A 27,764-nucleotide genomic window follows, 5' to 3' on the forward strand; every position below is an offset into this window, starting at 1 on the left:
TTCTTCACAAACTGGTTATTTAGGGCCAGTTTGGTAAGTCAAGAAATGTTCTCAAACAAAGATTTTTGAAGAAAAGTCAGTTGTGGTAGGTAAGCAATGTGCCTGCATAGGTAATCCATGTTCCCAACCAGTTCTGGTCTCATTTGTTGTTTGTCTGTCTTACCGTGAAGATTTTATTCCATAGACTTTTCTTGTGGTAACACTTTTAGCTTAGTACTTTCCTCTTTGTTCTATATTATCTTCATCAAACTTTGTCAGGTTTTGATTCTCTATTTCATGGACCTACATCCAAGTCGTCAACTTTCCACTTGACCTTTGACCTTTCCTTTTTCAGAGTACAGTGGTCCCCCTGTATTCGCGGGGGATGCGTACCAGACCCCCCCGTGAATAGTTAGAATCCGCGAATTTTTTGTTTGGAAACCCCTATGAAAATGCTAAAAACAGCCTATTTTGTTAGTTAAAACTCAAGAAAAACCCACAAAAAATTTTCATACATGGTTTTTTAATAGTTTTATCACAAAAAGTGCATTTTATGATGAAATTCATCAAAAAAAACCAGGAATTTGTGGATATTTATCATAGAAAAATACCGCGAATGCGCGAATTTTCCGCGAATAATGCAAGGAAACGTTCCCCAGAGAAATCCGCGAATCTGGAGAACGCGAATACGGGGGGTCTACTGTAATACTTTTCCCTTGTAGATCTAGTACTTAGGAAGCTCTCGGTTTGGAAAAACACCGGTGTCAACCACATTTAAATTTGGAGACCCTAGATCTGTTTGCTTGCTGAGGGTTTAGGAGTAAACAGCTGATGCAATCTGTAAGCTTGGTAGAGAGTTAGCATTCAGCTCATAAGCTAAATGGAGCTCGTGTGCTGATGGTGCAGTGGGAGAATAATTAATCCAGTCAAGATCAGTGCTCCCAAGATACAACTTCCTCCTTTACTAAGTTTAGACTTCTCAAAAAGGCTCCAACATCACAAAACAAAGGTCTACCTATCATACTTTTCACCATTCTATCATTTTTAGTCAATGTACAGAATGTCAGATCCTCCTACTTTGCCTGGTCAGGGCTTTACCCCCCATTACCTTTGAAGAGCCAAACTCTAGAGAGGGTATGTACTTCCAAATGCTCACTGTACAAAGGAACAAATCATACAGTTCTTAGTTTAATAGTGTGGGGCTCTGACAATTTGATTCTTCCCTACTTTAATTGAGATTTCACCACTACAAGTAGATGATTGAAGATTTAAAGGTTGCCTGCAAGCAGCAAAGGCAAGGGACAGGCCATAAAACTGGTGCACAATGCCTAAGAGACTGAACATATGCATATGGGATCAGCACCCAAGCTAGAACCAGGGAGAACAACCAGGAAATGGCAACTGATAACCTAGGAGTTAAACCTATGGGCTCTTTCAGATCTCCTATTCCCCAGTAAGGCAATGTCACCAAGTAAGATCTGTCAGTCCTGATTGGGACTTGTACTCAAAACTGCCACACTATGAATTCTGTGTAAAACCAGCCAAGCCACCACAACCCCCCCCCTCCAAAAAAAATAATTCTCCCAATATAAATTCATTACCTAAAAAGTTTTCTCACCTCCCTGCACCAAACTGTCTCCCTGTCAGGATGGGACAAAATAAAATTAGGCTAGTTTGACAAGAAAATTAACAATTTGCCATGCATGTGCATTGTTTGCCTCCACAAGTAGTTCTCTCTTCTGAAATTTTCCATCTGGGTGGGCATTTGTGGAACAAGAACTAAGTAGGTAGGCACCATAAGTAATGAGTTTGTGCTAAAAAGTTTTGGTTTTGCTTCAGAGAAAATTAAATGTATATTCCATCCATTGAAGATTTTTACACTCTCTGCTGTATGTGTGCATTTAAAGTACACAGTTTATACAGTAATCATTTCTGTGGATGTTAAATGTGGGGGAAGATATTTTAGTACACGTATTACAATAGTTTCAGCTTTCAAGCACTCATTTAAAAACAAAATTTTTTATTTTCCCAAAGCACAAGGCAGTGTCAGAAGTAAATTCTTTGTGCGATGTTTTCCTTGGAAATTTTTACTAATTCTATTATTCTTCATTACTTTAGGATATGCATTACTGAGATTGCAGCATGAAACTAAATTTGTATACAAAATCAGTCATTTTATTTATTATGGTTGCGTTTACAGATGCAGTTCTTCTATCTACTTTGTCTTGCAGTTTGAGTCTATGATAACCTGTTTGGATATAGAATTTTTGCACAGCTTTGATGGTGTTACTGATTACAACATTGTTTTTTTTTTTTTTTTTGCACTTTTGATACATCCAGCATAACAATGCTAAAAGGCCATTTTTATTTAGGGATGCTAATATAATGGTTTTTTTTTTTTAGTTTCCAAAGGTGATTTGCACCATACACATCTATGCAAGTTAATGAAACAAAGGACCTAGTGTTTAGGGTCTTGTTTGCTTTTATTAAGATTGGAACTATACAGGTGGTGGAAGAGATCATTTTTGAATTATGATATTTATCATATATGTATGTATATATATATATATATATATATATATATATATATATATATATATATATATATATATATATATATATATATATATATATAAGTCATATCACATTACCGTAATTCACATACATATATCGAGCTACAAATGTCCTTTAATATCTAATTCGCTCTACCTCAGAATTAATATATTACGTCGGCCGGCAATTCTATTATCATTGAATAAATTCCCCCTTTGGGTTAATATATATATATATATATATATATATATATATAATATATATATATATATATATATATATATATATATATATATATTCATATCATATATATATATAGTATATATAATTTATGTATGTATGCATGTATATAGCAGTTCCTGGTAATTGGTGGCCTTGGATACAGCAATCCAGTGTTATGGCGCTTGTCTAGTGCCGACAGTAACTGAATTTTTGTCGCTGATAGCCAGGGATCGGCGCTATTATTGCCAGATTTTCGGTTACTGGCAATTTCCAGTTATCGTCACGGTGTCAGAAACCTAACCCACACTGATAACCGGGGACTGCCCGTACATACATACATATGTAGTATATAGATTAATAGATTGATTGATAAATAGAAAGCTTTAAACTGTTTTCAGCACTGGAGAACAACAAAAAAAAGATTGAAACAAGAGGTAAAAAATTAATAGGAAGAAATGCAGTATGAATTAGATGCCCTTTTTGGGGGAGGGGGAAAAAAACATATCAAGTTATGTTGACACAAAGTAGGTCAGCTTCTAATTATAGGTTTACGCAGACTCAGAATTGTAGAACCGGAACCGGCCAGATTATTTTTGATGGATAGTGCATGAGTACTTAACAAAACATGAGAACAGAGGCACTTCAGCTATATGCTCTACTTTAGCATAAAGATACCTTGGAGTATGATTGATGCTCCCTCTGATTAGCCTTCTCACTTTACTTGACCAGCTTTTTTTTTTTTTCATCTTCACTTTCATCATATAGACAAATTTTCACATTAGAAAGGAAGGGATCTTAAAACTTTACCTTTGCCAAGAATGTAATTCAGCTCTGGTCACTAGGAACGTTATGGCCCAGTGTCTGTATACACCCGAGTCCTTCATTTAAGTAATCATTAATAGAATTCGTCATAATACCAGTGATGGAATGTCTTGGAACTAGTTATTATTTTACCTTTTCCAAACAATGGGAAGGATAAGTTTTTTGTAAGAGCTTAGAAAAGATAACTCTGTAAGGCTGATATAGTCTAGGAGAAGTGAGGTAATTTTGTCACAAACCACTGTGGTTTTAGAAGAATGTACTTAACAACAGATGTGCTGATTTAACTTGATTTTCCATGTGACCAAGAAGAATCATGTAACTTTTGTTTTTACCTTGAAAAAGCATATGATACTGCCTGGAGATTTGGCATTCTAACAACAATACACATGTAATTCAGGATTGAAAGGAGAGGACTATTGTTAATTAATTTATTAAGACTTTTGGCACTATTTTTCTTGGTCATAAGAGGAGATATCCTGTTTCAGAGAAAATTCCAAGAAAAAGGAGTCCTCCAAGGTAGTGTGTTGTGTGTAACATTATTTGCTTTAGCTTTGAATGGATGTCCTATATCATTCCATGTGACATTCTTACTGCACTTTGTAGGTAACCTTTCAGTGCCTTTGCTAGAACAAGAATGACAAATTTGGAAATTCAACAGCAGCATGTAACTGACCTAATTATACCTGGGCTGATATGAATGGTTTTAAATTCTCTACAGGTATAAGTGTAATACTTAATTTATGCTGTATTCATGGGCTACTTTCTGACCCAGATATATAAGCACACTGCTTTTCAGTGTTGACTTTTGATCACTGGTTGACATGGGTTCCTTATTCAAGAGCTTAGATGCTTTGAATATCTTAAAAGTAATAGCCCATATATCTTGGGAACCAGATATAGTCCAATTATATACTCCTAAAGATGTTGCTAAACAGTACCCATTTGTTCATATGCGAACAAACCTTCGGTCTTAACAATAGGATAATTTCTAGCACCTAGCTGGCGCTAGAAATTGTCCTATTGTTAAGACCTCAGGTTTGTAGCTATGAAAAATACAAATTGTCTTAGAAAATTTGTCATTTCATATCCACATAGATATGCAACAGATATGCAACTGTGCAACTTATTTAACCTCACTTATGGGAAAAAGGTAATGATGAAAATATTCTACACATTTGAGAGCATATAAATTTAGAAATTTTGTTAGAAGGTTGATATTCGGTTTTTCTTCTATATAGTAAAGGATAGGTAGTAGTTATAGGAACCTCAGATGCAGTTAGTTTTTGGTACTGCATCTCTGCTAAAAAATAATTTGGCAAATTCAGAGAAATTAAGAAGCCAGATACAAGCATTTACTTTTATAACCTGTGCAGTTAATGGGTCTTAGTATAACTTATACTAGCATACAAATAAAGGATTCATAAAATTAAGAGAAAATTCAAGTACTAACTATGAATGTTCTAGAAGCACTGAGGTGGTGTGTCTCATACCTCTTAAATTATCACAATTTAAGAGTCTAGAATCATTGAGAATATGCACTTACGTAGTACATATATGAGGAATCTTATATACAGTTCATTACTATTCCTTTCACAAAACCAGTTCTATTAGAACCGTACTAACACCATGCCAGGAGCTGTTGGGGTATTTGATGAATTTACTTATTTTTGTAACTCTCCTTTCTCATTTTCAGATTTAAGTAAGAACATGAAGTAGAAAAACCTAGAGTAATTCATTGTTCTGAAATATACTATTATCAGGTAATTAATTTTATCCTAACTTTTGGGATATCTCTAACAGGACGCAAAGGATTAGTAGAGAAGTCATCACTAATACGACACTCGTATCTGCCCAGCGGCGAGCTGAATTAAGCAAGATTGCAACTATAGAGCAAAGAACAACATCAGCCTCAGAAAAAAATCAAGCCTTCTTGAAGGATGTATGTTTCGGAATAAATTAATGTGTTTTATCAGACAAAACGTACAGTATAGCATTGATGACTTCTAGCTTTCCCATTATTAACTCAGAACTTGCTTCGTATTTAACATTTTTAGATTAGATATTAGATATTGGCTTTCTGATTTATATTATTTTATGTAACTACCCATCAGCAAATTTTATTGGAGACCATGTGTTTATTTACTCTTTTTCACTGCCATTACAAAAGAGACAAAGTTTTTTAATACTCATACTTGAATAGCAATAAGGAATAATGTATGAAATTAACAGGTTTAATTAAATTCCATACTAATGTTGCACAATAACCACATGGGGTCTAACACCTATTTAATTAATTGTAATATTACATTGCTTAATAAGAAAGAACTCATGGGGCTGCCTAAATCAATAATATACTGCACTAGTATATGGTATCAAAACTGGTAGTTTTTCTGAAAATTTGCTTTGTCTTGCAAAGTACGAATGGGAATTTTCAAAGTAAGTCATGGATCCACATCCAGATCAACTGAGAAAATCTGGTCAGTCCCTTTTGCCACATGGCATATTATCCATAAAATTCCTAAGTCAATTTATCAATAGTATTTTGAAACATTTTGTGGATATGAATGTAGACACATTTCACGGAGCGACACGGCTGAGTCCAGAAATGTAATTTAGAAAGATATGTATATCTACAACAACTTTATAGTGCGAATATACATTGCTGTCAAAAGACATTTTGAAAGATTTCTTGTAATGTTTATTTTTCAGGTGCTCACCCAAGTCATTGAAGGAGAAGGAATAGGATGGCTTAAACTGAACAGAGTTAGAAAATTAATGGAAGATGAAAGTTACAGAATGCTGGTGGTTTTCAGGCCTTAATCGTACTTTAGAAGGTGGAAAATTGGTCCAGATGATCACATAGATGATGTTGTAAGTATAGAATATGTACTAGTATTCCTTTTTCTTTCTTACCAACAGTACTCTCTTACTTATGGGAACCCAGTGTTAGTGGGTACATATACAGTACAGTGGTACTCGAGATACGAAAGGCTCAACTTACGAAAAACTCGAGATACGAAAGCCAATACGAAAAATTTAACGGCTCTACATACGAAAAGTTTTCAAGATACGAAAAGGTTTCTAAAAGTCCGAGATTCGCCCGGATAACAATTTTGAAAATCGCGCCGCCATCTTAGTACTAGTAGACTCGCCACCATCCTCCTGCTCTCCATTGGTTCCTGGATGCTAGTCGCGGCCATGAAATCCTTCTCTCCTATTGGCCAGCGTCCCTCCCATCATGCATCTACTATGTACACGAGGTGGCGTGGCTCGGCCACTCGGAACCAGCATTGTTATAGTCGCACACGGTATTCGTTTTCGGGATCGTCAATGTGTACATATTTAAAAAAAAAAAAAAAAAAAAAAAAAAGTGACCAAGATCTCTCACATGGGTAAAGTGGATCAGGGATCAAGGTCTCTCTCATGGGATAACTGGAAACTTTGCAAGGTTGTAGAATCTCCACTCCCTGCTGAACATAGGGTGTAGACCAATCATTTACAACATGCATACCAGTAGTACGTATAATCAAGGCACTTCAGTTTTATGTTGAAGGTCAGCAGCCGAACATTCAGTACCCAAATCAGTTGCAGAGAGAGCATTTGGTTGAACAGGGTTTTGATAGACACCAGGGCCAACAGAGTCATGAGGTGCAAAAAAAGAACCAAGTGATAAAAACAGAAAGTTGAAATTCTGTAAAAAAAAAAGAAAAAAAAAAAGAAAAAAAAAAACTACGTAAAGTAAAAAAAAAGTTAAAAATAAAAAAAAGAGAAAAGAAAACCACCACAGAAATTAAAAGCCGCTTTTTCATAAAGTGCAATCATTGTAGGAGACACCCCCGAAAAGGCTCACAGGAACATTGTGAAAAGTAGGCAGAAGCAATCTTCCTTGGATAGTTATGTATGTAGTACGTACGTATATTTTTTAAAGTGTACGTACGTACATATGTACAAAAGAAAAAAAAACGGCAGAAATTAAAGCCGCTTTTCATAAAGTGCAATCATTTGTAGAAGACACCCCCCAAAAAGGCTCACACAGGAACATTGTGAAAAGTAGGCTGAAGCAATCTTCCTTGGATAGTTATGTATGTACGTAGCCTCACTCGAAAGGTAAGCTTCCACATTTTACATACGTACAGTATATTTCTTGTTACCATGTACACTAATATACACTTTATTTACAGGTTATATTTTGCATTTTTTTTATTAATTTAGGTATTGAATGGTCCAAATTGTTGTAGTATTTCATTGTTTATAGGTCAATTTAGCTTTATTATGAAATTTACTGGGGTGTTTTTGGAGGGCTTGGAACGGATTAGCCATTTTACATGTAAAATGTGTTCCAAGATACGAAAACCTCATTGATACGAAGGGCCCTCGGAACGGATTAATTTTGTATCTCGAGGTACTACTGTACATAGTAAGATAATTGAATTAATGTTTAATTTCCATGTTTTGCTGTAACTATTCAAAAGAAAATATGCAAAATAAATTTAACATTTATTAGGTTAGTGCTTTGGGACAGTAATCCCTTGTATAAAGAGTGACTGATTTAAGATGACAGTGCTGTGACTATGATTAGATGCATACACACTCATACATATGCACACACACTTAAACTACACACTACCACATAAACAATATATGCACCGATCTTTTGGTGTACGTAGGCTTTATGGCTATGTGTGACTCAGACAAACATGCACACACACACGCACATTGATGCTAGCTTGTGTGTTGGCGCTCTTAAAACCAAATTCTGCATGATGTGCAGATGAATGCAAAGTACATTCATTCCAGTATATTTAAGAATTGCTGACTTACTGATTGTCAACAGTTTTTTCCTCTATGAACCTAAAACATAGGGATCAGAGGTTTTTATGTTTTTGCCATTAGTAAAAAAGTGGAACCCAAGGAATAAATATTCATCTGGTCCTTTGGAGCAATTTATTTGCATAGTAACTTCTGATTAATTTCTGGAGGTCAGTTAGAAGGATATTTTAAATAATAGAGCATTCAGTGTTAATAAAAAGTAGGATGAGATCTTTGAAACAGAGTAATTTGTGGATGAAAATGCCATTTCTGATTGGATTCTCACATCACTCTTGTTAATAAAGATACTTTTAAATTTGTTTTCTAGGTTTTTTTTTGTGTGACAGAGGTAATCTTGTGGATGGTTCTTTTATAGTGTGAATTAAAAGTATATGTTGCATATGTTCAATCCATAATAGAAGTACTATATTTTAGAGTCTTACTTAAAGATGAATTACATTACTAAAATCTGTTTGAAGTTACTTTTATTATAGTATTAATTTACCGTACTATTTTACCATTTAATTCCAGTGGTATCAAAGAAACCAGTGTGGAAAGGAATGTTGAAGCTGATTAATGCTGTTGTTGCTGGTTTAGAAGTTACCTACAACAATATAAGTGTTGGAGGTACATCTTCAGCACTTCAAGCCTTGGAAATTTCTCATACTCATTACTGGAGTCGAGATCTTACAGATCCTCATGTTTTAGAAATGTCTGGTGGCTCTTCTGCCCTCTCTCAGGTTTGTAACACTGAAGTATTTTCAAAAGTATTTAAGATAAAAAATGCTTATTTGATTTCTAGGCACAAAGGCAATAGTATATCCAAATATGTACTGCCAGCCATGTGAGAGTGAAGATTTTTTTAGTTCATTGGTTTGATGAAACTGATTTTAACAGTGAACTATTTTCAGCTAAATATATGTCTTTAAAGAGCCTTGGCAAAATAGTACCATTAACATACTTAATACTATGTGAGCGACCTTAAAATAAACTCAAACAACCATAATAAAATAGGCAAAAAGGTAGGATGATGAATAAATTCCTTGTCCTTTAAATTCATGCTTCTTATTACTGTTGCATATATGTACGTCTATGTTGGCGTAGAAGTCTATTTGATGTACAAGTTTGAATCCACTATTCTGAGGTGTAATTCATGCTTAACCTTCTGTGACTGGATAAGTTAAACCCAATCCCAAAATAGGGCAGTACTATGTCCATCTGACTATTCCCTATGTTTCATTTGTTACTTGGACCTTGCACTGTTATTTATTGTAATCCAACAGGCTGTACTGTATGTAAACAATAACATGCAGCGTACTTTACTGAAGGTTTTTAATTTTTTTCATTTGTACAGGCAACATGATGCATTAAAGCTATCTCAAAGATCTAAGAAGTAATACAAAATGGCAAAGGTGCCATAGTCATTGAATGTAACAATACTAGTTAGTTTATGTAAAGGTATAATGCTAATATAGGTAGCAGACTGAGGTACATGGGATAGGCCTGAAATTTTAGGAAAAAACAATTAACCTTGATTTGTTTGTATTAAAATTTAACATATCAAGCATAAAATTGGGGTTAAAACATAACAATAATTCATATGAGAGACGTTTAAAGTATGGAAACTTCAAACTACAGTACGGTCCCACATTATGTGAGAATTTTGTCAATCCACGGCCTTGCAGAATTGGAAATTCACAGATTTCGAAACACATATCTTATGGGAATAGTTCCATTAGGACCAAGGCAAACAGCAACTTACCCAGTCAAACTTTTTTATAATACCCATTTTCAATACTTTCTATGTACTGTACTGTAATTTTTTTTAATATGAAATTGTTCTTATGGATAAATAAAACATTAAAAAGGTTTTAATAACTTGAAAAAGTTTAAAAACTACACACAGGATGGTGAAAACTCCCACACTTAAACAATCCACCATTGGGTGCAAGTGTACTGTACGATACAGTCATTTCCTTTATAAAAACCTTTTGGATAGAACTCCTCTATCTCATCCTCCATGAAGAGTTCTTCTGCTGAAGGAAGGCTTTTTGAACCATTTGAGGTTTCGGGAACTGGTGGATCATGGGTGTCTTCACTCTCGTTAGGCCTAACAAAACTTGGTTACGAGCGCCTGTCTCAGCTTCTTTGTCGGCACATTCACTATGTAATTGTTTTCATATAAATTTATTGTACGATAAAAAAGAAACTGATGAAAACTCAAAATTTGATATGAAATTACAATTTCTTAAAAAGAAATGATAAAAATTCAAAATTCAACGTGAAATGACAGTTTCTTGAAAAGTTTAGATTGAACGAACCTCTCTCTCTCTCTCTCTCTCTCTCTCTCTCTCTCTCTCTCTCTCTCTCTCTCTCTCTCTCTCTCTCTCTCTCTTAATCACTTTTACTAGTCATTTTCATCAAAACCTATTTAAAAAATAGAAAAAAATAAATGATCAAATGCCAAAAGTTAGTCAAAACAAGTTAACCTAGAAAAAAATTCTTACTTCATGTTAAGCAATAACGGATTTCAAGTGTTGACTGCTGCCAAAATGGAAGTTGCTCCTTCCTTCATCTTTAACTTAAGGGCAAGCTTTTTAGTTTCAAGAAATTAGGTCTTCCTCTTCAACTTCTTGGCAGATGCATACATGATGCGGATGGTCAGAATACACTTTGCAGATCTGAATATATAATACGTATGACGATGGTGATGACTCCGATCATTCATACACACTGCGCTATGATGTCACAAATGCATGAGGCAGAGCCTTCTGTCTTAGCTAATGGCTGAACAGGAAATCTTTCTCTCGCATTCCCCCTTGGAGGAATAACTAGTATTTTTTTCCTCCAAACATTACCCCACCCCACCTTCTCTCAGATACCAGCAAACCCCCCCACACCTAAAATACTTAAAAAGACAATAGATTTTTTGATACATTTTGTGGTGCATGACTCGCAGACTTTGAACGGCTTCGCAGATAAAGAAAATCTATTTTTAAGAACTAGCAAAAACCGCAAATAAAAGGGGAAATTAGCGCACAATTCGAACACGCATAATTCAGGACCAGACTGTACAATGTTTTCTTTGTTATTTAAATTACAATGTTGATATGGGTGTTATAGAAAAGTTAACTACTCAAATTACAATTCGATACCTTTAAGAAATTAAACTGAATGCATATATTTTGTGTGAAGTATGTTTAATAAACCTAAACCCACTCCAGTGCATACCCCATGCATCTTCCAAGCTAAAGTACCCCTTCAGGAAGTGAGTAGTAAAACCCTTGTCTGACACAAAGAATCCCCTCCCCTCATTTGGCTAAAGTATCCTAACTGGGAGTGATGATTTAGCATGCTACATATTAAAAATGATTCTAGAGAAAGTGTATATCATACAGATGAGAAATTTGCAATAACTTTGAAAGGATTTTGTGATTTCTCTACACCTTCATGATAGGTCATTATGAAATTGAACCCTTGTGCTCATAACTCAGTTTTTTTTAAATGGATGGAGACATCCTATTCTCAAGGTGGATGTCTTATTTTATCTTCACTACAAAAATAAAAAAGGGATTTTGACGAAGGAAAAATCTATTTCTGGGTGATTGGCTCGTTACCTAGAAATAATGAACTTAAGGATATTTCATAGGCCGACATGAGCTGAGCCCAGAAATGACTACATTTTGTTTAAAAATTGAAACATTTGAATTTCTTCCTTTTGGCAACTTATGAGATAAAATTGTGTTAAGAAAGACAAAAACTTTGGGCCAGCCCTATTATAAAGTTGTCTATTTTAACTCAGTGATCTGGATAGACTAAATCATCATCATCAGTGATCTGGATAGACTAAATCATCATCATCAGTTTACTACCATATTTTAGTAGGCTGTAATTTTCCCCTTGCCCTTAACAATAACTGTGTTTCATATACAGTATTGGGTGTTGAGATATTTATTCTTAAAATGTCAATTTGTTGGCCATCATATTCAATAATTTGTATAGCTTCTAGTATTTACAAAATAAGCATTCAGTATCTCTTATTCATATATGTAAAAGGTTCTTTTATGTTTATGGAACAATGCAGAATAAGAAATGTAGTGAAATTTTTGTTCTCCCCACTTTTAACAGTCTTTCCAGTCCCTTGGGCAGCCTTGAGAATCTCCCATCCCCTGGGAGCCCCAAGGGTCTCCACTTCCTCCTCATTCTCCTCAACCACCTTATGAAAGCTCTGACTGTTCAAGAAAGTCTTCACAGTCTGGTAAGTTGCCTTTACAAATTTTTAGAAGTAATTTGTAGCATGTGTTTGCAATAGCACTGGTTTTATAAAATGTTATGGCATATTCATAGAGCCATAATCCTTGGTTTTTATATGGTGTGTCTCAGGGTAAAAATTACTTTTTTATTTTTATTTTATTTATTTATTTATTTATTTTTTAGTAGCTATATCACTATTTTGAATTTCTGCTTTCGTTAAATTTCAAGATTAGTTATCGGGGCACCTTCATTCCTGTCATTGTTAAGTGAATTACTGTAAGTTTTCATAGTTACAAATATTCTTTTCTTTACCTTTTCATATTGCCTTCCATTTAAAATTGTTTATTATTTTTCAACTAGCATGTTGTATAGACTCGCCAAATTTAATCGATGATATACAGTAAAAAGAAATGGCTTCATAAATGTTATAATAATGCTAACTCAAGATATATTCAAGCAAACTAACACAGGTAGTGTTCAAGTTAAGATAATTCGTCTTACGATAGTCCGATTTTACGACGGGGTTATCAGTTAGTACTGATACGACATATATATTGAAAATATTTCCAAAATTTTGTTCACAACAGAAGGTTAATGATTGTGTTACTGGTTACTATCCTAATGTAAATTTTGGCTTCCACTCTCAACCAAATCAATCTCTGCCTTTACAAGTTACACAACAACAGCCATTTATTTTACTTTTTGAGGAAACAGAATTTTCTCACAGGAGGGGTTTCTTTTTGGTTAATAGTTTACCTTTGATAGTACAGTAGTTTATTTTAAAAATGATGTAGTGTATGTACATGTTATCAAGTGCATTTTTTTTTTTTTTTTTTTTTTTTTTTTTTTTTTTTTTTTTTTGTTTTTTTTTTTTTTTTTTTTTTTTTTTTTTTTTTTTTACAAAAATGTGGGAATTCATCCTGGGGATGTTAAACACCGACCCCTTATGTGAGTGCCATTTTGAAAAGGAATGAAATTTCACTGAAAATTACAAATTTTCACTAGCTCTCAAAAATAAATTTGCAGATATGTAGAAAAATTAATTTTATTCATTTTTACAAAAAGTGCTATTGCTACTCATACCAGAGAACAGCTCATTTGTGTGGTCTATGTATTCTGAATGCTATTTACAGATTTGAATTCTGCTTCTGTCATTCTCCTGAGTAGGTTTAGTATCAAAAGAAGTCCCAAAACTCTAATAGAAAATTTTAATTTTCTTACATAGAACATCTCCTACTGTGAAGCCTGGTATATTTTAAAATTTGCATTTCTGAAAACATTGTTTATAATGTAATGATTTTACAAATGCACTTTTAACTTCCTATTCCACAAATTCATTATGTAACTGTCTTTGTCCATAGAATCCAGTAGTAGTATATCTGCGTAAAAGTGTGATCTATGGTAGTCTAATGTAAAAAGTGTCATTAACATCTCTGTGTTTTCTGTGAGTGTTACAATTTTGTTTTAAGGTGTCTTCATCTCAGTTTATTTGTAATCATTATTTGAATTATTTTTCCTGAATGCATAATAAATAGGCATTACGTACAGAAATGCCAAAAAATTTTGAATTTATGATTGTTTGTCATCAAAATAACACTTTTACAGAAGCGCAAGGCCTTGTTGATTTTTGTTTTTATTTTTGACATATTATTCACAATATAGTGCAGTCATAAGGGTAATTGGGATACGGGTACTAAACTTCTTTTCACTATTTTACAGATAGTCCTTTTCTTACCTCCAGGCCCCGTGGTTAGTGTAGTCCATGATCCCATAAGGTCTCCAGATGCTGATTTATCTGAAACGGCAACTGCAGATGTTCTTAGAGACTTACTAGTACAGAAACGACATGTATTACTCTCTAAGCTGCAGTCTCAGGTAGGTTAATTTTAAGTAGATGTAGAACAAGTACTCAAATTTCTAGTAGTACTCTAACTTTCATTTGGTATTTATTACTGTGACTTCCAAATAAACAACTACCAGTATGTTTAGCTTATTTGTCTGATAACTTCTTGTATATTCTGATAACATTCTTGTATTTTTTTAAAAAAATGCAGGATTCAGAAGCTGGAGATGCTGTACCAGGATCAGAGGGACCGCCATCTTGTGGGGCAAGTGACACTGGTTCTATTATCACTAATCCTGCATTTCAAAGACAAAGAGTATCAAATCAGTCATACGATCTACAGTATCAGACTCCGAACTTGAGCAAGGCATTGTAAGTCTTTGTATATTGTGAACTTTTATATAAATTGTTGTTTATATGTGCTTTGTGAAATTAGTTACTTTGAACCATTTTTATATTACATTTTAAAAATTCTTTAAGCTCTAGGTCCAGATGAAATAAAATAAAGTAGAATTGTAAGACTTTCAATTGAGGTTTGGTTATGATTGCTTTCGCTGTATAAATAGGAAATGTCCTTAAATTGAAGACCTCACAGTTGTTTACTTTATATTTGATTGCACTATTATTACTCTAATTAAACTGAAGAAATATTTTTCTTAGTGGATGCAAGAATTATTTGAAGATGGTCACAGATACAGAAATTAACATTGTATAGTACTCCTGAAATTTCATTGCCTTGTAAATCTCGTAAATACTCGGCTTAAATGTGTAACCTTTAGTGTATATTTTATATTTTTTTTCGTTTCAAGTTTAGTACTTTACTACTAATAATTCAGCATTTCAAGTGTTTGCATATGAATGCCTTTGCCTGAAAATTTATTCAATCACATAAGAAAGATATAACTGAAAATACTTGAATGAATATCTATCTTGAATAAAGCACAACATAAAATTGGCTTATTGGATAATGCATGATAGAAGTCAGACTTAATTTTCTTCTTTTGTTTATAGTAAAATAATTAAGCCAAACTTATGTAAATATCAGTAAAGGGAGTTCAGTCCATCTGTTAAAATCTGGCAATATGATTGACATTAATTTCTTGGAATTGACAATGGACTTGTTAAAAATTGAATTGTAGCAATTTTTTAGGGCACTTGTGTTCAAAATTTTGTGTACAATAAGAGGAAAGATCATTACAATTATGGAATGCAAAGAAAATGTAATGGAATAATTATACAGGCAGTCCCCAGTTTACAACTGGGGTCCCGTTCTAGAGATGCATCATAAGCCGAAGATCGTTGTAAGCCAGAACATAAAAAGTCATAAGAAAACCATGCTTTTAATGCTTTGGGTGTATTAAAAATGTGTAAACTGCATTGTTATTGCATTTTTTCATAAAAAAAAAAAACCTTCAAACATTGACTATTTTGCCTTTTTGGAGTCATATTTCTTCCGTCAGATCTGTGACATAACCCTGGAACATGCGTCGTAAACCTGGAAAATAATTTCTAATGAATATACGTAATTGAAAAGCGTCATAAACTCAGAACGTCGTAAGCCAAAAACCGTCGTAAACTGGGGAAGGTGCCTGTATATTGTTTAGAATTAAGCTTCCAAGGGTACTCATAAACAAATAATCTGTCTACACTGACCTGGTTTCATCAGACATCTCGACTAGGTCCATTTTGCCATTTTCACTTGAAGATAATTTTTTTTTTTTTTCAGTTTCCCCGTGGCTCCAAAAGAACCTCAAGTATGTGGTCTAGTAAATCCTCACTTTCTACTGGATTTAGGTACCATGCTGGTAACATGATACCAACTTCCACAACACCCTCACCAGATTCTGGGAGAACATATCTATTTGAAGGTAATTTTTATAATGGGCAGTTTCTTTACTAGATTTGCTCATTTCAAAGCTTACCATTTCACAATACAAAGGCTTCTTTATATGTGGTTCTGTGAGATAAGTTAGAAAAAGTATAATATAATGTAGGCAGACTGACTATAAAGAAACTAAGAAAAACAGGCCAACATATAAAACCCCAGAGATGAGAAGGCATTTACAGGCACCTGTCCTCCAAGGGTTGTTTGACCCAATCAGTGCTGAATGAGATAGCCAGGAGGTATAGTTCCAAGAAGAAAGGACTAGTTGAAGACTGTATACAGTTGGGAAGTCACAGTCCAAAGTAGGACAGTATCATTTTTGCATTACTATACATAGAAAATTATCATCAGTCACTTTTAAACTGGTATGAACCTCAGCCACCCAGTTTATTCTTTACTGCTGGATAAACAACTTTACAAATGAAAAATTCCTTGTTCAAGGGTATACTGTCCAAGTATAATGATCACTCCTTACCAAGTTTTCTTTTCACCATCTAGTTTACATAAGTACGTCAGCAGTATGGCTGTCGCCCCCCCCCCCCCCCCCCCCCCCCCACCCCCCCCCCCCCCTCCCACAAGAGAGATTGACTAGTGTGTAATATGATATCCCTTGCTGAAGGCTAGAGAATATCTCTTGTTTGGGGCAAACTGTTAATGGCTTAGACCTGGTCTAGTTTTTGTTCACCAGCATGTGGTCTTAGGGTTCCATCTTCTGGGTGCTCAAGTGTCTTCTTTTCCCTTCTGGCGTTCTCAGAATGACTATTACATGTAAATATACCTTAGCTTCAGAAATATATTGTAAAATGAAGAAACTGCTAACCATGTTAGGCCACAGAAAACTTAACTACTACAGGCTAGAGTATAATAGGCACTAATACTTCATATATGTACAGTATTTTTGCAGTTCTGGAGAAATGCTCTTGTTTGGTTAAAATAGCTAATAATAAAAATTATAAATTATAAATACATTCCGAATCTACTACGAGTGTCCAGTGTACACATTGTTCTGCTTTTTTAATTCCCAACATCTTTCATTATGCCTCTGGCATATTTTTAATATGCTGTAGATAAAATGTAGCTAAAGAATTTCAAATGAATTAGGTTTGGTAAAATCAATTGTCACTAGATTCGTGTCAATCAGTGTTTCATAGGCCCAGTTGTGTATGGTTAAAGTTTTTATTAAATTTTTGTAGATGCCAACTCCATTAAAGAAAGGCTGCACTTAGGCTAAAGGTTCTCTAGAACAGTATTAGCTTATAAGTAAGTGGCTTAGCCTGAAATACCAAGAAAGCATGTATTCCACACATAATGTCTGACAATATTATTTAGATATGCTGAAAATATGTAAGTAATGTACAAATTAAAATTTTACAAAATGTCATTTAATAAGATAGTTTTTTGTTTGAAAAAAGCATAAAAACTATCAGTCATCATTGCAGTTGATAAGGTATGAAAATTTCTAAACCTGACTTTTTTCTTGCTTTTAGGCCTGATTGGTAAAGAAAGATCACCATTATGGGACCAGATGCAGTTTTGGGAAGATTGTTTCCTAGATGCTGTTGCTCAAGAACGAGATATGGTGGGCATGGACCAGGGTCCCAGTGAAATGATGGAAAGGTAAGATAGATACCCTTGGACCACTTTGGTGGCTGGATGTTGTTTTTATATGCCTTTTACCTTAAAGATTCTGTATTCTGTATAACGTTTGCTGAAAAAACTGTGATAGCTTACCTCTGAATTTAGGTTTGAACTGTTGATGGTACTAAAGGTTCTTTGCAGAGTCCCATATTACCCAGCTGTGTTGCTTTCTTACTTTTATCTTCATCCATTCCATTTGATCTTTCCTACTTAACTGTTCAACTTCTTCAACTTGACCTTGCTCTAATTTTCATTTCTCATTAAAGAACAAATCTTCTTGTGGCCCTGAGATTCGAGAAATACTATAATTAAATGATCTTGCTAAAGTTGTAAATATTGATATTAATTTAAAACTTATGTTTTCATAGGTATAATAATTTAAGTGAATCCGAGAGAAAAAGGTTGGAACACGAAGAGGACAGATTGCTATCAACTATGTTATATAACCTTGTGGCCTTCATGGTGATGGTGAATGTGAGAAAAGAGGACATAAAGCGAAAAGTGCGAAGACTTCTTGGCAAGTCACACATTGGCCTTTGTATCAAGCCAAGAAGTGAATGAGCTGCTAGACCAGATAAACAATTTGGTAAGATTTCATAATACATAGTTTATTTATGTACGTAGCTGGATTATTCAAAGTAATTATTGAAACCTAAGCTAAGGAAATTCTTGCATTATGAAATATTCCTTAAATTATAGTTTTTTTTTGTATGGACACTTGTTTATGTCACAATTCATATTATCATTAATTTTTATTATGTTTTGCAGCATGGTAATGATATTGATCTCCGGCCGCTTGGATCTCGTCAGATGCACAGGCAGAGTTTCACAGTGCATTCTGGAACAGATGCATCTGGTGAGTTTTATTTAAAATCCCTTTGAGTAAGATTATTACCTTGAAAAATGCTCATCATATATTCCTTATTCCTGTATTTTTCCAATACTGTATGTGCAATAACTTGGAAACAACAAAATTATCTGAAAATTTTCAGATAAAGCCGCCTCATGTTAGCTTATACACTACTTCATGTTTAGCCTGGCTATTGAATTAAATAAGCAGAGAAACATATATTGTCAATGAGCTTTACTCATAATACTGTAGGTTATTAGGAATATGTACCTCGTTGGCTAGAAGCTTCTGGCAACTATTCTCTGTTAGCACATGGCTTTATTAGAAATAAGAATACAGCATTCTAGACTTTCATTTGTCTGTGCATATTCATATTCAAGTAATTCTGAAATCTGTCAAATTTCTGTGCATAATACAAATGTAGTAACTTATTTCTATCATTTATTTTATGTTTGATTATGTGAACTATCATTTTCTGAACAGTGTAGAAAAAGTGAAAAAGTTAATTGAATACCTTTGAAGCAGAGCCAATAAGAGGGTTACTGCATTTGCAGCCAAGTTTTTAGTTGTTAGTACAGAGACAAATTGAATTGCAATCTAATGACCCTGTAGCCATGGCCAAAAGAAAATTAATTGAAAAGGGAGAAGAAAGAGTAGACTCAAGCCTGTTTAGGGATGAAAGTTTATGTGAGACTAAGGAATACCAATTTTCACAGAGTAAATGTAGGAAGAGGTGGCCTGATGTTGTCTGATTTAAATAGAGTTCATAGAAACGACACAGAAATACTTGCAGGATAAAGCAACTTGACCTATAAAAGTATAAGGGCATGACTTTTGTCTACATATATGGATCAACAAGTCTTATTTGAATTAGAATATGTATCTTATTTAGATTTTTAAAACTATGTCTTTCGTTTTGCAAGATACTGAAGTTTGAAAAGTCATCTGTTGAGGAAGTAAAGATGTTAATATTAACTCAAAAACATATTATGGTACATGATTTGCAACTTTGAATAAGTTTGCCTGTTCAGTTAATTTTCTTTTGAATGGCTATTCAGCTGGAAACCTCCGATACAGGCAGTCCCTGGGTTACGACGGTCTCGGCTTATGACGTTCCGAGGTTGCGACGCTTTTCAATTATATTCATCAGAAATTATTTCCAGGGTTACGACACCTACAACACTGATCTGGCAGATGAAATATGACACCAAAAATGCAAAATAATCAATATTTAAAGGTTTTTTGATGAAAAAATGCAATAAGAATGCAGTTTACATAGTTTTCAATGCACCCAAAGCATTAAAAGTAAGGTTTGTTCCGACACGGCATACAAACCTTCGGTCCTTTTACATAGGAAGGTACTAGCGGCAGCTGGATAGGTCGTAAGCTTTCGAACAAGGGGTTCGGTAGTTAACTGCTTGTCCGACAGGCGCGCAGCGCGCGACTGGGAGGTAAAACAAACCACTTTTGCTTTCGGCCTGCTGGCGTGTGGACGTGTATCATCGCTCTCTGCCCGCTCATCGTCGTTGCTTTCGCATGGTTGTGTTTTTCTTTTTCTATTTATCTAGTGAAACTGAATTGTAAGTACAATCATTTCATATTTATTTCCATTGAATTCAATTGTGAATTAAAGGATCTTGGTTTCACCACGCCCTCCGATTACCCGAGTGCCGGGACTGAAGGGCATAAGTGCGGGAATTCATTTTCCCAGAAATGATCCTCGTATTGTGTATGCTCGGTGCCGAGGGCGGGAGAGCGCTCGCTCCGAGCGTATATTTTGGTTGGAAATGTGTAGATGAAAATCGTAAGTAAGTGCTCTTTTCATTTATATTTTTTTGACCTGTATGCTCGTTGCCGAGCGAATGCGCTCGGCACGAAAACTTATTCTGTATGGAAGTGGAATCGCAAGTACAGTATTCTTTTTCATTTTCATATATTTATTTTGATTGTAGCAATACTCATTTTGGATCAGTTTCTGAGCTTACCCGGAAATTGATCCTTTCCCCTTTTTATTTGAATGAAGTGAAATCGCAAGTGCAGTTCTTTTTCATTTTCATATTTTATTGAGATTGCATTGTTTACTGGGATCAATTGTTTCCGCTATTTCCCGGGAATTGATCCTTCCCCTTTTTATTTGTATGAAGTGAAATCGCAAGCGCAGTATTCTTTTTCATTTTCATATATGATTGCATCAATTCATTATGGATCAAGGTTTCCATAAACCTTGATCCATAAAGGTAAAGGAATGGATCCTTTTACCCTTGCGCTCGGTACCGAGGGCGCAAATGCGCTCGATCCGAGCCCTTATTCATTGTGAAGTGAATCGTAATGCAAGATTCTTTTTCATTTTATTCCCTTTATTATTGATGCATCAATATTTATTTGGTTCAAGTTCCGCTCAGTCAGGGAATTGATCCTTATGCCCTTGCATTCGGGCCGAGGGCACGATTGCTCTCGGGCTCTTATATTATTGTTGGGTACATGGGTGCTGTGCGGGGTGTGGGGAACGAGAACCCCCCCACCCCCCCCCCCCCCATCCCCCCCCCCCCCCCCCCCCCCCCCCCCCCCCCCCCCCCCCCCCCCCACCCCCCCCGCGCTCAGCTCCACAGATGGCCCTTCCCCTTGGGGGGGGGGAGGTTATCGGCGTTCTTCTCCTCGCCCGATCCGTCGAGCGCGGGGGAGGGCGCTCGGTGCCCGATGTACAATTGTATTCGGGGTCTTCCACTCGTTCGGAGAGGGCTCACCCCCCCGCGCGAGGGGCTTCCCCCCACTAATCGCTACTACTGTTATTTCCGCAGGTGCTACTGCCACGAGGGTGGACCTTGGTGAGGTATGGGCGTCCTTCCATTTGCAGGGCGTGCTAGTGTCCAGGGGGCTGCGGTTCTATGTCTGGGCCTACTGCGGTCACCCATGGAGTGGTGACCACGCTCCAGGTGACGACGTCCCTCCTCACCTGGTGTACTCGCCTCACGTGGTAACAGTCTTGCCTACAGCCGCTGTGAAGTGCCGTTCACCGTACCGAAGAGGGGGGCATGCCGCGCCCCGCTCGTGGTTGCCGCGCTGCAGCGACCACACTTCGCTGCCCTAGAGCTCGCCCTGTGGACCTGCCGCCGGTACCAGGATGTTGCTGGCTGCTGCTCCACTTCCTGTGTTTCCGGTGATGCCTGCCGTACCTGCCGATTCTGGGCTGACTGTCCATGCAGTTGCTGCGCTGGCTGTCCCTGCCGTTGCTGCCGCTGGCTGTCCCTGCCGTTGCTGCGCTGGCTGTCCCTACCGATGCTGTGCTGGCTGTGCCTGCTGTTCCTGAGATGCCCATACCTGCTTGACGTGTCCCCGTTCGTGGTAGGTGGTACTACCCTAGACTTTGGTCTGTCTGTACAGGTGCGTCCGGGCCCTGTGGCTTCGGCTACAGCAGCCCAGCTCCGCCCTGGATAGCAGATCTTACGTCTGTCCTGAGGAAGCTGACGAAGAAAAGGAGGAAGGTGTCGTCGTCGTCGTCTTCATCTTCTTCATCGTCGTCGGCTGCCGCCTCTTCCCCTTCGACTTCTAAGGCTTCACAGCCGAGGAAGAAGAAGGTTGCCTCCTCCCTCCTAAGAAGTCTCCCTCGGGAGCTTCTCGGGACCCGTCTCACCTCGGTGGGACGGGAGGGTTCCTTCCGCTGGTCCTCCTGCTCCTTCGGGAGCGCCCGTCTCTTCTTCCGCAAGGAAGAAGACTACGGGACCAGAGGGGTACCGGCTAAAACCACCGGTACCTTCCTCGCCTGGTGTCAGTGGTTCTACCACTGCATCAGGGTCCGTCTCGGCCTCTCGTTTCGCGGGAGGTACCGAGTGTACGGTCGCCTACCAGCGACCGTGCAGCCAGGAACCAGACCTCTGAGTCCGCTCAGCGTCAGGTTCACGGCACGGGGGGCGGAAGACTGGTGACAGCCGCTCACGCGACTCTCACCAGACCAGCTCTCACTCTTGCGGCGACCAGCTGGCTACCCGGGGAACGTGACGGTCCACGACCGGCCAACGGGCTGAGGCTGGGAAGAGGTCCTCCCGTTCGCCGGTGCCAGCCACGGCTGGAACCAGCGACGTGACGTGCCGTGAGGGACAAGCACCGGTCTCACTGTGACAGTGGAGCCTGCAGGTTGCCTGACCGTCGCTCTCACAGAGAGCGATCGGGTACGGCAACCAGCACCAGCTCTTCTGACACTCGAGATCGGGCCGCTGTGCTCAGTCCAGCCGTTCTCCACAGCGAGACGGTTCGACCAGGCCTGCAGCTCGATCGCCACCGCGGGTTGACGATCGCCTGCAGCCCTCCAAGCCTGCTGGTTCTGCCAGCGAGCGAGGAGGAGCGTCAGGTCTGCCTCTCCCGTACCTTCAACCTCCTCGGGTTACGGGTTTACACCGGGAGGAGCGAGGTATTGAGGAGTGATCGTGAGGGGTGCGCTGCTCATGATCCCACCACGACGCCCTACGTGCCAGGCACGGTTCTTGGACCGGCCAGGACGTATGCGCAAGTGGATGGAGAAGACCGAGAGGGCTGTCGCTGTTCCCCCTTCTTAGGAGGAAGGTTCTCGGAATATGCTCTTGTTCGAAGGGCTTAACGGTCCCACCACTCTGCAAGATGCTGTGACTTCCGAGATCCAGAGGAACTTTGCCGAGGTTATGGCGCTGATTCGTCAGCACAACGACCTCGGGGAAGGATCGCCGCTCCCACCAGCAGAGCCACGTTTCGGCTCGAGTCGTTTTGGGGCCCGAGAGGGAACCAAATCGACAGTGGGTCTGCCGCGATCGGAGCTTGCCGACTGTGTTGAACCAGTAGTCTCTCGTCTCCGGACAAGAAGGCTCTCTCAGTTTCTGGCCGGTCGAACAAGCTACTTCACCTCCTCTACTGCGACAGAGGCGTTTCTACGTGTCTTCGGACACCGTATTTGAATACCCCTTCGGTCCTCCTGAGGTTTCGACCTCGACGAGGACTGGAATGAGTCAGAGGACGGTATCGGCTCTCTCCTGTCAGGTGTCGATCAGCCCCACCCAGACGACGTTCACAGTGGCGGCAGACCCTTACCTACAGTATGAGTTCGTAACCCTCCTCGGGAAAACGTTTTCTCCTGACGATACGTTTTCCCAGGCTCTGAGAGGCCATCGCCGTAAGGCGATGGCTGCTCCTTTTCTTCTCCAACTGCTAGTTCCGCTGGGAAGGCGAGCCAGTATCCAATTCCTTCCCCATTCCCTCTCTCCTTACGGCTACGAGGGAAAGGGGAGGGAGATCCTACAGAGATTTCTCTGTAAGATCCCACGTTAGGGGCTGCGCTACCGGGGGGACCTTCGGGTCCTACCTGACGTAACCCCCACCCCGTCGTTGAGGAGGGATCCTGCCCCTTTCTCGATTTCTACGGGAATCGAGAGGACACCAGCCGATATCGTTTGACGAATTCGGTGGGGGGTTTCGCAGAGTGCTTAGAATTCTACGGAATTTCTAGCGCACTCAGAGTGTTCGAGTTTTTTTACGATCTCCAAACACTTAGGCGAGACCACGGTCCAAAGTGAGCGAGAATCCCCGATAATTGTTACACGATAATCGGGAACCTCGCTTATGCTCGAATTCCTGTAATTTCTAGCATTTGGAAGAAGACTGCTGCTGAAAGAAGAGTATCTCACAGTAGGCGATTAACCTGGAATAGAGAAGAAACGGACGGGAACTTCCAGTTTGGCTTGAACTATCGTCTTCGGGTATTCTGTTCACCATTGAAGCTTTCCTTTGGGTTTGGAAAGACTTCTCCTTCACTCTCTTCAACTAGAGAACGAAGGCGGTCGATCTCCAATCCTTATTCTCATTCCTCGAGGGGAAAAGAATTTAGGATGGAGGTCGTTGTACAGAACCTACAAATATACTACGTATATTACCCTCGCGACATGATTCTTTTAACAGTTGAATTGTCCGGGGGGTAGGCGCATACCGTAGTTAACTCTGCGGTTTGTGACCGAGACGAATTGTATCTTAATTGAACTGCAACTCGGGGTTGCCTGCAACCTCCCAGCAGTTATCAGTTTCGATTTTAGATACTGGTATTGTCATGACAACACCAAATCAGCTTTTGTATTTACCGAAAAAAAAAAAAAAAATAAAAAAATCCGTTTTCGGTTAAATATAATTGCTCGAGTGTATTCTTTATGCTCGATGGTTCTAGCCGAACGCATTCCTTCGTGGAATAATGGATTACCTGGCAACTCAGGATGACGAGTCACCGAGAGCTACTGCGTATTGAACTGCCTGATAGCGGCTCAGTATCAGCTAGGTCTCGGAGATGCACGGTCGGTTACGTCTCTCTCTCCCCTGGTTTGATTGACTACCTGAAACCGTATCTCTGCCCAACAATCATGGACTTAGGTCTCTGGATTAACGGGGATTCTCCGCAATAATGAAGGACCATCTACTGCTGTGACGCTCGATTTCATCGCCTTCGACATTGCGAGAATTTTCAACAGAGATATCTCTTGGACTCTTTCATCTTTCCGTTTACCGCACGGTAACAGAAGTCTGTACTGGTCAACCGCTGCATCGCACCGCGATAATGCGAATGATTTTTGCAGACATCTGAGTTTGTCTTCAAAATATCTCGTATTCGTAGGTGTGCAATTATTCATTGCTCGCCCCGAATTAACAGATATGTCAGAAGACATCGCCTACTCTCCGACCTGACAGCTCTACTTCCAAATGTTCAGCCCATGAGAAGCAGTTCTTCAGCAGTATTTCCCTGTCTTCATTACTGAAAAGCGCTCCGCTTTTATTGCAACTACGATCCTCACCGGACAGCAATGAATAGCGGTTTAGCGTTCTCAGTCTTTGTAGCACAGGTTCAGAATCTTGAGAATCCTTCTCTCGGTTCAGCTGTGAAGACGTAGGTTGCATTTTCTGTACACCTTCGTCTTCAACGACACATAGTGTTGTTTCTCCTTAGCCGAGAATCAACTATACTATGAGATATCTTGCCATGAGGGACCTCGGTCTCTAGAAGGCAATTGACTTTCGCCTGTTGGGCACATGCCTTAAGAGAGTCATCACCTTGCCTTCTGGCATCGGTGTGACGAACAAATTATTTGTTTAGTCTCTTGGCATAACCCGTTTAAGGCGAAGGTCACGTGACTTGCTCGGGTGCTTGGACAACTTGCCTCCTACCGAACGCAGTCAGTCGGCAGCTGTCAGAGCGCCCAAGTCTGTTACGAACTTCGCTGTGGACTTAGTTCGGTTGTTCCATAACAGTCTTTTCTTCGTCCTAATGGCTTGTCACAGTACCCATACCATCGACACCCACCATTGAGTGTCGGTGTCCTATCCACTACCGAGAAGAACAAACCTTCGCTGCGACGGATAGACCAGTATGGGTACAGGACATCACCCGAAGTCGAGAAGAGGGATAGGTCATACGACCATTCCCTTCTTTTCCTCTGAGGTAATTGCATGACTTTTCCTGCGAAGTCAAGCATCCAGGGGATGGGGATTCGTGACGCTCGATTTCGTACCGAATTCGTAGCGAAGACTCTGAACCCTTCGGTTCCTGACGATCGGTTAGAGTCCTTCACAATCCCCACCTCCCTAATGGACTTCACCGCCTTCGATGCGAAGGAGATGCTGCTTTGTCCTGTGGAAAGCGCGACCGCGCTTTCTGAAGAAACTCGACATCCCAGGCTGAGTGTTGAAGACTCTTCGTCAGCACCAAGATGACCTAGAAGTACACTCCCTCGAGTTACACAAGAACTTCTCCGTGCGCAGGTACTGAAGGCAGGGGTCTGGTACAACCAGACCACTGGCACCTCCTTCTACCTTTTGGATATTGCCCACAGGTCCTTGGATCGTTTTCCTTGGGACCCGTGGTGGCTGCTCAACACGTTGTGTAGCTAACCCAGACCCTATCAAGGCTGAAACAGCAGCGCGTACCTGGTGTGGACTGTAAGGAATAGATAAGTGAATGAGAGAGTGACTGGCTTCTCTTCCTATCTTTTTCTCCCCCCTCTACCTGTGGGTAGAGGGATACGGTCATCACCTTGCTGGATAAGGACGAGATGCCGGTGAAGCTACTCGACAGAGCCCCTAGCCTATCCCTTTCACTAGGGATGGGAGCGAATATCCACCAACATTCTCCTACAAGGGGGGGGGAGGGGGGGAAGTGGATGCCAACAAGAGACAAACCATAACTTTATGTTGCCTCTTGCAAATAGGAACTTGTTCTTGTTTGCTGGTACGAAGAGATACGCTTGCCTCTCTCTTAGTACTTGGTCCAGAGGTCTGACCATTGATCCTGCGGTGCACACCCCGATCAATCGGACAGAGGCTTGGATCCCTCCCTCGCTCTTACGACCAGGGAGGCATTCCAAGGTTGGGCGAACACCAGTCTGTTTCACAAAAGACTCAGATTCCTCCCACCAAGAAGTGAGTCTTCCTATTGTAAAATGGACCGAAGAAGGTTTGTATGCCGTGTCGGAACAAATGACAATTTGTCCAAAATTGCATTTTTCCTAACTATACAAACCTGAGGTCCTTTTACACATAGTCCCACCTCATGCCACCCCTCACTCTGCAGTTTTTGCTTGGGCCAAAAGCAAAAGTGATTTGTTTACCTCCCAGTCGCGCGCAGCGCGCGCCTGTCGGACAAGCAGTTAACTACCGAACCCCTTGTTCGAAAGCTTACGACCTATCCAGCTGCCGCTAGTACCTTCCTATTGTAAAAGGACCTCAGGTTTGTATAGTTAGGAAAAATGCAAATTTTGGACAAATTGTCATTTTCTAAGGATTTTTGACAATGTTCGGGCTTACGCGATTTTCGGCTTATGACGCGTCTCAAGAACGGAACCCCCGTCGTAACCCGGGGACTGCCTGTATATAAAATATTATTGCATTAATCATAATATATTATAGGAAAA

General features: G+C 39.0%; 2 protein-coding genes and 1 long non-coding RNA gene across 3 annotated transcripts in view; 2 read left to right on the forward strand and 1 right to left on the reverse strand.

Moving 5' to 3' along the window:
- Nucleotides 1-27,764, forward strand: part of LOC135197784 (uncharacterized) — a 110,600-nt gene that overhangs the window by 80,134 nt on the left and 2,702 nt on the right. The window lies entirely within an intron of this gene.
- LOC135197783 (MAP kinase-activating death domain protein-like) overlaps nt 1-27,764 on the reverse strand; it is a 312,071-nt gene that overhangs the window by 78,352 nt on the left and 205,955 nt on the right.
- Nucleotides 14,393-18,585, forward strand: LOC135197569 (MAP kinase-activating death domain protein-like). The gene is made up of 5 exons (XM_064224621.1): nt 14,393-14,514; nt 14,694-14,854; nt 16,209-16,350; nt 17,855-17,984; nt 18,374-18,585. Exons 3-5 carry the CDS (start codon nt 16,239-16,241, stop codon nt 18,564-18,566), a joined length of 435 nt encoding a protein of 144 aa, XP_064080691.1. The 5' UTR covers nt 14,393-14,514; nt 14,694-14,854; nt 16,209-16,238; the 3' UTR covers nt 18,567-18,585.

Source organism: Macrobrachium nipponense, chromosome 21 (genome assembly GCF_015104395.2).
Source record: "Macrobrachium nipponense isolate FS-2020 chromosome 21, ASM1510439v2, whole genome shotgun sequence".
Taxonomy (NCBI): Eukaryota; Metazoa; Arthropoda; class Malacostraca; order Decapoda; family Palaemonidae; genus Macrobrachium; species Macrobrachium nipponense.

What these genes read in the sequence shown, in the direction of transcription:
- LOC135197569 (XM_064224621.1), top strand. Translation starts at nt 16,239, where the DNA reads ATGTGGTCTAGTAAATCCTCACTTTCTACTGGATTTAGGTACCATGCT. An exon ending in GAGAACATATCTATTTGAAG is followed by an intron (nt 16,351 to 17,854) that starts GTAATTTTTATA and finishes TCTTGCTTTTAG; the next exon opens with GCCTGATTGGTAAAGAAAGA. An exon ending in CCCAGTGAAATGATGGAAAG is followed by an intron (nt 17,985 to 18,373) that starts GTAAGATAGATA and finishes ATGTTTTCATAG; the next exon opens with GTATAATAATTTAAGTGAAT.